At 46.4% G+C, this 10,193-nt stretch overlaps 1 protein-coding gene and 1 long non-coding RNA gene across 2 annotated transcripts; both read right to left on the bottom strand.

Moving 5' to 3' along the window:
• Positions 1-3,800: 3,800 nt before the first annotated feature.
• LOC136466381 (uncharacterized) lies at positions 3,801-4,979 on the bottom strand. Its single transcript, XM_066464758.1, has one exon. It carries the CDS (start codon positions 4,452-4,454, stop codon positions 4,134-4,136), a length of 321 nt encoding a protein of 106 aa, XP_066320855.1. The 5' UTR covers positions 4,455-4,979; the 3' UTR covers positions 3,801-4,133.
• Positions 4,980-7,513: 2,534 nt separating this feature from the next.
• On the bottom strand, positions 7,514-8,660 carry LOC136462338 (uncharacterized). Its single transcript, XR_010760698.1, has 4 exons — positions 8,284-8,660; positions 8,109-8,186; positions 7,855-7,896; positions 7,514-7,746 (listed from the first exon to the last, which is right to left on the bottom strand). It is a non-coding gene; the product is annotated as an uncharacterized lncRNA (long non-coding RNA).
• Between the last annotated feature and the right edge of the window lie 1,533 nt (positions 8,661-10,193).

Raw genomic sequence — 10,193 nt, 5'->3', positions numbered from 1 at the left:
TAGTGATCCTGCAGGGGCGACGGCCTGAGTCGGTGGGCTCATCCCGTCGCTTGCAGCACGACCTTTAGATCGGATTAGGGTTTTCTTTTTGATGGGTGTGGCGGCTCCGGTCAACTTCGTTAAACGAGCCCCGATCCCCACCTTCTCTATTTGTATGTGCTGTGCGACATGGGCCCACCAACCAGTTAGGGTTGGACGCCTCCGATCAAGACGCAGAGGTAAGGGCCCAATAGGCTGGTGGAAATCAACTAACATTTATTTGTCCTGCTCCTGCAACTGCAATGGATGGATGGATGTTCAGCGTTCTGTTCACTTGGCTTATGCCATACCTTTTTCAGCCAAGCCAACAGGACACAGGCGTGGTTCGTAGAAGGACGCTGCGGAGGGTCCCGGACCGGCGGTGCTGGCTCGTCGGGCACTGCTGCCGCGACGGGGGCGACGACGCCGTTGCCGCCGCCGGCAGGTTCAGCGAGCGGTGGCCGACCGGCCTGGTAGTCGGGGAGCACGACTGCCGGGACTACACTAACGGTAATCCGTCAGGGGCCCTCGCTCATAGTCATCGCCATTGCAAAATCGTCGTGGTAGTGCGATCCGCCTCATCCTTTCTTTGTTTTGTTTTGTTTTGTGGATCGCAAGGGCTGGTCGAGGTCCTGACAGGTGAAAAACGTGTCCTGGAGTTGCTCCGATTGGACGGCAACGGCAGCACCACCAGCGGGGCGGCGCAGCCGTGGTGCGAGTGCCTATCTCTCTTTCTTCTTTCCCTCGGTTCCTTCGCTCTCGTGGCGCACTAGCGAGTGTGTACTGAATCTCCATCGAGGTTCGAGATCTGGTTTCCAATTCTTGGTTGACGTTGCGTGTGCGCAGTCTGTTGATGCAATCGTTTCCTGAAGAAAAAAATATTATGGTTACTGATGCAATTTGTTGGTCGAGGTAACGGGCAGCCTCTGGGTAATTTGGCAGATTTGCTGGTCTTTGTTGTTCAGCCTCGTTGCAGATTGTCTGAAAGAGTTCGTCTGAATGTTTCGCTAGGATACTTCTTTGTTACTAACTCTTCGTTTTACTCTGCAGATGGATGATCTAAATACCCCCACCGTCAGTGTGTGTGGCACATAGTGAAGTATGTACGGTCACTCATCAGATTCTATAACTGGAGACCCAACACACAAGGCAGAGAATTCAAGGAAATGAGGAGACATTTTCAAAAAAAGAAAAAGAAACGAGGAGAGAAGCTAAGGGCACCACCGAGGGAGGCTACCACTCTTAGTTCCAGTACAAATAAAGTGATCCACATAAACTAGGAAATGTTGAGATTACTATTCACATAATGTAAACTGTCACTACTTGTGGTTTGCATAGAAACTTTTTGCTTTCATCATGCCTCACCTTTATTTCCTCTCCCTCTTCTTTTTTAGCATGGACCACCTTCTCTCCCCAAGCATATGTAGCTTCTGCCGATTCTACATGGCACTTGAGGCTAAGTAAAAGCATGAGGTTGGGAAGGCCTAAGAAGCTACCCCAGACAAGGCAATGGCGTAACGAAGAAATGAGGTCACTTTGCTGAAGGTCAAGGCAAATATGAAGTAGCATTGCTGATCCATGTAACGTAATCAGGTGAAATCTGTTGTCAGCATCTTTTGCCGTCTGAAGTTTCGGAACAATGATACTACACCTCAAATAGTCGAAGACCTGAACTGAACACTGGGTCACCCTGCCAACTCCTTCAGAAGAAAACAGAGTCCAAGTTTTCCTCAACTTGAGACAACATGTAATGCATCATCCATTCATCCATATTCCCATAACATGACAAAGTACTAATCTCCCTGTTGAGGGTTGACCCTTGCCCAATGCCTCTCAAGCAGTGGCAAAGCTGTACCCATGGTGTCCTGGGCTGAGAATACGTGATCACCAACCGCCACTGCAGGCCACCTTTGCCCCTACGTCCCCACCACCTCATCCATCCATCTCATCTCAACCCCAGAAACAACAAACCAATTACTTGCATTTGCTGTGCTTACTCGTGCCATGACCATGGAGGTAGCTCGGGCGTTGACTAATGCAATGACTTTTCTCCATTAACCCACCCTTATCTGTAGCCTGAAAGGAGGAGACAGAGCATGTAGGCGAGGCCATTAACCCTCCCTTATCTGGAAGCCTGTGATTGATCCAGAGGCTTATCATCAACTCAATTCTCAGAGGCTATATGATCCACCAACCACACATAAGCGCATCTAGCTCTGTGTGAAGCTATCGATGGCTCCACCGCAGATGGTGCGTGCTGCGTGCCCCTGCCCTACCTGCACAGCCAAATCAGGCAGGCAGCAGCAGCAACAGCAGCTTGTGACATGAACGCAGCAGAGGAAGAAAATACTGTCCGTGTTTAGCTGGCCACCATCACCAATTCACCATGCACGCTGCAATGAACTTTCTGCCTGCACTGCACCTTAGGTTCTACTTCTACCTGCAGCACTAGCTAATTAAGCGAGCACTATCTGTGGATGTTGGTGAATCAGGCATTCCATCCATGGAGACAATCAGAATCCAGAAGTATTCTTGCATTGGTAAAGGGGAGTTTTGAATGACATGATGCTTGTTCTTCTTCAGATCATGCTGCGGCATGACTCATGCTGATTGGCAATTTTGGAAAGTTGATGGAAATGCGGTGATCATCATCGCGCCACGTATCCGGTATGTCTGCAAACGCATACTAGTATATTCAGGAAGATGGTTGCTGCGGATTTTCTGGAGGGCCCTGCTGGCTTGCACAGATCGACTACGCATGAACTGGTGACCGACGATGATGATGGTGATGATGCGCTCACCAGTCACCACAGATAGAAGCTACCAACCATGATCGTCAAATCTGTTCAGTTCAGACTTCAGACTAGGGGTGGCTCTCAGCTCAAGCCTCAAGTGATCTGCAACAGATGATCTTCTGGCACAGCCGTTCAGTTTTGGTTCTTCACACCTCTGTACCTTCACTGTCAATTCTGATCTGCTGCATGCGGTGCTGCCCAAGTCAAGGCTCAGGAACATTCTATCACCTGCGGGCTGCCGGGCTCATGTTGAAATTGTTTCCAATCCAAGTAAATTTGGACAGAGTACACTTATGTGCCAACCGTAAAACTATCACAAAATTACACAGAGTTTGCACGATTTATCATGAAATACATTTTTTTGCCACGCGGACACCATCAACCCTTTTTGCCAACTGAGGTGAGTTTGGAGTAACCTTCGCCAATGAAACAGGAGTGATTTCCAGTTACTGGTTATACATATCTCAAATATATAGTATTCAAACAAAAAGGTTACATGAAAATGAAAAAAACAAAGATTACACAAATCCTTGTAGACAAAGTTCTCTGTCTGATGGGAAATACAACTTCTTTGCTCTAAAGATAACCTGAGTAAACACACTTTTGAAAACTTTGCAGTACGGCAGAGGAATTATTGAGGACACAAAGTAACAGAGCAAAGGGTTCTACTTTTTGGTCGAGACCAAAAGATTTTGGCCAACCTAACCTTTGGACTTCGGTCTATGTATACCTAAGAAACTTTTGCAGCGGTTAATTAGTTCAAATTGGTAGGAATAAAGTTGTGGAGAACTGAAATTGCAGTCCGGCCAGTTTGTCTTTCTTCACCCCAAAGATCTGTCGTAGTGGTAGTGGCACATCATTTTCGGACCGTATTCGCGAAGAAAGAGCATTTTTGCACCAGCTGAAACTTCACGTATACAAAAGCTGAAATCCAAGTTCCGAATGCCAAAACTAAACAAAACTCCAAAGAAGGCCAAGAATTACATGGACACGGAGGAGGAATATATATAGTGCCAATTTGACATGCAATTTTTGCCTTGGTGATTTCTTATCCTTGCCAACAATTCCACATCACAGAACTTTATTGTCCGTCCTAGACCCTCCTAGTAGACTAGCTAGTAGGGACCACCGCGTACAAGAATACGAGATACATACAGTACTCTATACACTATGCACCATCTCAACCTGCTACGTAAATATATATGTTGTTTAACACAATAACACCTACATACACATACCCAAATGGTACATGCATGCATGGATACGTATGTATATAGGGACGTAGAATCCTACTCTGCAAAGTACGGAGTACATATACGGCTAGGCGTAGATGGCGTAGCGCATGCTCTCGCGCACCATGAGGTGGCTGACCTCGTCGGCGCGCGGGCGCCACCCGGTGGCGGCCCACGCCTCCTCGGTCGCGCCGACGTCCTCGCCGTCGAAGCGGATGGCGCACGCCAGCGCCAGCAGCGCCCTGGCCAGGGCGCTGCCCAGCGTCGGCGCCGCCACCGCGCCGCCAGCGGCCGGCGGAGCGGCGCCACCGTCAACGTCGCCGTCTGCACCGAGCGCACTCTCGTCCACCACCCGCACCGTCCGCCGCCGCCGGCCCCATCTCAGGCCCTGCCGCACCAGGCCCCACATGATCGATGGCCGACCGGCAAGCAGCAAAAAGACGTACGAGAACCTTAATTCTCCCCTCTCCGCCCCCTCTTTAATTTTCCTCCTCAGCACATCCTTACGTGCACGCACGCGCGCCTCTGAGCTCTGAATCTCTCTGGTCTCTCCTAGGTGTGTGTAGTTTGTTGGGTCACGCGGCTCGCACCATGTCCATGGCACCACTCATGATGTTTGCTAGCTTCTGCTGTCTTCTTCCTTGGCTCGGACACGCCATCATCGACCAGAGCCTAGTACTAGTATATATATATACAAGGAGGATAGATTCTGCTGCTAGCTATGCGGGAGACTGATTGAGAGGTTAATTAGCTAGTTCATGGAAGCAAGCAACATCTGTGGGATATGTATATATGGAGGGGAGCATGCTAGAGGAGAAGCAGGGGAGGCCGGGGCACAGACGATCGAGAGAGGCAGAGGACGCAGGAGCGAGAGGGTCTAGGTCGAGGAGGACAAGGCAGGGGTAGTGGTGGTGGGGAGAGAGGAGCACTACCCTGCTGGCTAAAGAAAAGCAGGAGGTTAAGCTGGCTATCACGAACTACTCGGTAGTGGGATCGAGGATTCTGCTGGGTAGTGGCGATGGTGCCTGTTTCTTTCACCCCCCCGATCCGATGCATCATCATCAAACGCGGACCGGGCCAACGGGCCTTTAGATCGATGCCACAATAACATGTTTGGTAGAGTCCGGAATTGCTAAATAGTGTTTCACAGAAAAATGAATCTACACTAATCCGATGATGTGATTTTCTGAAAGTAAAAAGTCTACTTAATGGTAGTCTACCTCACCTCCTCACATATAAAACCAGGTATTTTACACCTTATTAAACTACGGAAAACCATATAAATAACCTCTAAGGTGGTTTCGCTGACGTCATATATTAAGTGAGTGCTCACATGTCTATGAGTCTGATAAACAATAGTAAAAAGTCTATATAACGCCCCATAATATTAAGAGTTGATTATATAATCCCCTCAACTATAAAATCTGATATTATAGTTCTTAAAGCATCTAATATTATTCAAATAACACCTCTAATGTTTTTGTAGAGCTGTTTGGACACCGTATCTCACCACAACGAAATAAATAAGTATTACTCATGCTTGAATGCAAGCCCATCTGTCCCCTCCCTCTCTCCCTACTCTTTCTAGGCTTGCGCCATCGTCCGATGATCATCAAGTGGTGTCATGTCTCTTGCTCCACCTCATGGCGCTCCTTGACGACATTGAACCCAAGCACTGCACTCGCATCCTTGTCATTCAACCCCTCTCAACTCTTCCCTCTTGCTTTCTCCTCCTATGGCTACCTAAAACACTGAAGGGCTGAACAAGCAACCGGATGGAAGATGTGGGAGGGGTTTGGATGACAAGGGCGCAGATACTGTGCGTGAGCTCAATGCCGTCAAGGAGTGCTGGGAGGTGGAGCGAGAGATGGGATGTCGCATGCTACTCGTCAGACGGTGGGTCGACCTAGAAATAGTAGGGAGAGGGAGGGAACATATGGGTCTGCGTGCAAGCATGGGTATAATATGCCACACACGTCTGCAAAACCGTCTTGGTGGGTTATTTAGACGGTTTTTAGTAGTTTAAGGGGTAGAATAACTAGTTTTATAGGCGAGAGGGTGAAATAGACAAGCACTAATAGTTTGTGGGGTTAAGTAGACATTTTCCTTTTCTTCTAAAATGAAGTCACTACCACATAAATAGTTTTTTCTTACGATATTTTTTTACCGTTGGTCATATCAAAACCGACATTACTATACAACTGAAACCCTACCCACCAGTCACTCTCTCCCTCACCTCAGACACCGTCACCCCCCTCTCTCACCCGGCGCCTCGTGGTGCATGATCCCCTGGTCGACATACCTTGTCTGGGAGGGCAATCCTCAACCCCTATCCTCGGCTCCATCACATCTTGGTCAATAGGTTTTTATTGGTGTTGTGGATACAGGCTGGGCCTACACCCTATCCGCTTCAGAAGATGTAGGCGATACATAGAGAGCCTAGGTTCCCATGATGCTGACATGTTAAATTTGAAATTTTTTCTAAGATTAATACATCAATAAATTATTATTTTGCAAGAGCCCAACACATGATATAGATATCAAGAACAATCTACAAGATTGCTATTTTTCTAGCCCTAATAAGGTTTCTTTTGGAATACAAGATTTTTCCTATATTTCCTGCGTTTTTTTCTTTGAAAATGAACTAATCTATAAAATTCCTATCAAATTCCTAAGGCCACGCATGTGATTACCAAATAGCTCCAAGGAGAATACTATTTACCAGAAATAGTTAGCATTGCTTGATCAATTGCATTATTATCACATAAAAAAAGATGCACGAAAAGGTGAAAACCCTTTGGCAGCATGAAGGAAAAAAGGAGGCGATTTTTCAGTGTCGGGAGAACATTGAGTCTGAACCACTGATCCAAACAAGACAAACATTCAGTACCTTTCGATACCATCGATCGGTGCTTTATGATGCATTGGGACTTGTAAGGACGACGTGATATCAGGAGACGTGAAGAACTCTCTAGAGGGAGATAAAAAGGGATGCAGGTTTTCTTTTCGGTCCTCAGGATAGTTATTCCCTTAAGCTGGGTATAGAGTTACCTTAGATGGAACTAATGGTGGAGCATTTCGCAATAGACTAAACCAACCTAGAAATCTCTGGTCAAAAATGGAAACCTACTAGAACATGTAGTTTATTATCAGTGGTGCAAGCATGAAATGTCCTTGCACTAACTGAGGTTTTAATGGTCAGTAGACGCCTAATTATGTGGTCCACTACTAAAGCCAACAGATACACCACAAACATACTCTCATGATCACCATATTCCAGCTAGTAATAAAAGTGGAATTGGATAGTTCCTCTGATAGTGGATGCATGGTGATTGAATTATCAACTAGTATCTGGGGCGCGCGCATTCGCGCATCCGTGAGGTGTCGCGGCAACCAATTGCAGGGATCTAAAGTCAGTGTATTTGTGCGAGATAGAAGTCTAAATATGGATATAGGATGGCAGTCCATTAGTACATCGAAGGTTAAAAGGTATCTATATTACAAGAGTATTTGCTGCTATCACAATACATACGGGTTATATAAAAACTACAATAATTAGAGGCGGTAGTTGATAAACTTCTGAGCTAACAGACTCTGTTGGAGTAGCTGTTTTGGCATGTGCGCTTGTCTTCAGAGGCAGCCGCTGGCGCTGTTTGTTTCCTAACTGGATTCATCAGCTTCGGAGTTGCGCTTTGGAGTAGCTGTGGTGGAGCATTGTTTGCAGAGACACAAGTTTGATAACCGCAAATTAGTAAAGAGTTGTATGTGTAAATAACTGATCGGTTGATTAAGTATTAGCATGGACTTACGGTTGTAGTAGGAGTCGTCTTCAGGTGGATGGAGATGTGGGCCTGCACAAGCAACCGCGTGATATTAGTGTTTGTGTTAGAGCGAGTAATTGATTTGTGTGCCTAATTATTTTTGTATGCAGACAATGATAGCTGATGACTTTGTTGGGTAGGAGGCATTAGCTTTTTTTAGGCTATGTGGCTGTACTTATGGGACGTGGTAGCAAGTATAAATATAAGGAGCTGTTTTTGGAGTTCATGAGCTGTGGCTGTACCATGTGGATGAGATGTGATCTCATCATCGGAGTAGGAGTATAGGTCGCGGCGGTCTGACGTATCGAGCACTGAGTCTCCTGTATGAAACAAAAGGAGAAAAAAGAGTTACTGTAATAAAGCAAGCATAGGTAGGTGGACGTACTAATTCTCGCTGCGCTGTCAATCAATAATTACCTCGAATATGAGAGATGCGTTCCTCTGGTGGAGTGTCCCTGCCTTGCATTTGCTCTGTGAGTATTTCATATTTCAGTGGCCAGATATCGATAATATCATTGGTCGCTGGTGCGTTTCTGAGACCTATGTGGGCCTGGAGGGGCAGTGCAGAGAGCTGGGCACGGACTGTTATCTCATATTGGAGGGTAGCAGATATGAAGTTTATTTCATTGATAGTGCAAAGTCTATCAAACAGTCGGTATAGGACTGAGCTGGAGCATAGGTGTGGTGGCATGCCCGAGATGTAGATGATGAGTCGCTCGTATGGTTCGTTTGTAGGGGTATCCTTAGCGAGGTGCAGATTTAATGGATTGGATCTGAGCAAATCCTGTAGTGGAACTGAGGTGGCACCGTTTTGTGGTTTCCATGGCATGAAGACGAAGTTGTTATTGTTAATGCTTATGAAACAGTTGGTTAGCAGGTGGGTTTTGGCAGCTGGTGTGGGTAGGCGAAGGAAAAATCCTGGCCCATAGTAGGATATGCTTTCGAGGGCTATGGTGATTCCATGATGCTGGTAGATTGCATCTCTCAGCTCATAGGTATTGCATGGGAGTGAAGCTGTGTCTGGAGCAGCTACCATGATGGCATTGGCAAAAGAGTTTGTGTCAAGATCTGTCAGATCTGTGTTGTCGATGATTGTGAGATTGGAGAAAGGGCGTCTTGGCATCTATATATATATATATATAAAACAGTATTAATGTAATATCTAAGAAATTTCTTGGCATATATTGAATAAAGGCCGTCTTTGTATATATTAAAAAAGAAAAGGAGCACCATTGTATGATGTCTGCAGTGTGTAGGGAAGAACTCTACACTTAGATTTCTGTGGCTGTTCTGGTGCCTAAGCACCGGTAGGTTGTTATGGTCTACCTGTGAGTTGTAGTATGACAAAAAATAATTTGTGGAAAAATTGGCTTCTTTGCTGGTTACGACGGTAACCATGGGTGTATGAATCGTAATCCTAGATATTAGGCTGAGCAAGGAATGAGGGTGAGGTGGAGGATGTATACCTTGTATCTGTGGTGGATAGCAGCTACGCGTCTTCTTTGTCAGAGATAAGAGACTCGCCGCGTCTCGTCCCCGCATCGCCGTGGCCACCAAATCGGGGCTGTGGTCGGCCTGGGCAACCGCCCGCTGTGCGCTCGCCCGGTGCCGTCGCTCCGCTTCTATGTATGAAGCAGGTACTTCAAAAAAAGGTAAATGGCCATAAATGGCATGAACAAATTAGGTGTGCAGTAAAAAAATTTGGACACAGCTATAACTCAGGAATCAACGTCTATATGGCAGAATGTGGTAGCACGACCATGGCTTCAGTAGCAAACAAGATGTAAGTAACGAAACGCAAAAACATAGTTCCACAATTGAATCTGATTTATTGCTTTAGGAAGCTGTAGTTACAATAGAAGCAAGAAATTATTACAGAGAGACAGTCTAAGAAGGCACAGCCTAGAAACACTAAAGAGCACTACCGTGCGGAATAGCCGCGACCTCATCTAACAGGAGCCGTGCACAAGCTTCGAGCGCAGGCAAAAGCACATTTGGGTGTTCTGAGGCCGCTATTACCAATCTAGCAAGTTGTGTACCCCTATTTGCAATTGGGAGGAGCCGCTGGGCAATAGCTCTATGCATATGTAATCCATGCACACTATAATCAACAGCAGCCGAACCATATAGTCTTTGCAAAGCAACAATAGCTTGGAACGTTGCGGCCTCATACGCTAAAGCCTCATCTAAATGTGGATGATCCCACAAAAACAATGTGTGGCGGCCGGTGTGAAGCACACTGGATGGCAGTTCAATCTCTATACCATAAAGATGTGTCCCATCCTGTATCACCTCATGTATACAAGATATATAAGGTAAGCAACATT

This window comes from Miscanthus floridulus, chromosome 7 (genome assembly GCF_019320115.1).
Source record: "Miscanthus floridulus cultivar M001 chromosome 7, ASM1932011v1, whole genome shotgun sequence".
Taxonomy (NCBI): Eukaryota; Viridiplantae; Streptophyta; class Magnoliopsida; order Poales; family Poaceae; genus Miscanthus; species Miscanthus floridulus.
The sequence above is the reverse complement of the archived record's forward strand: the minus strand, read 5'-3'. Positions and strand labels throughout refer to the sequence as shown.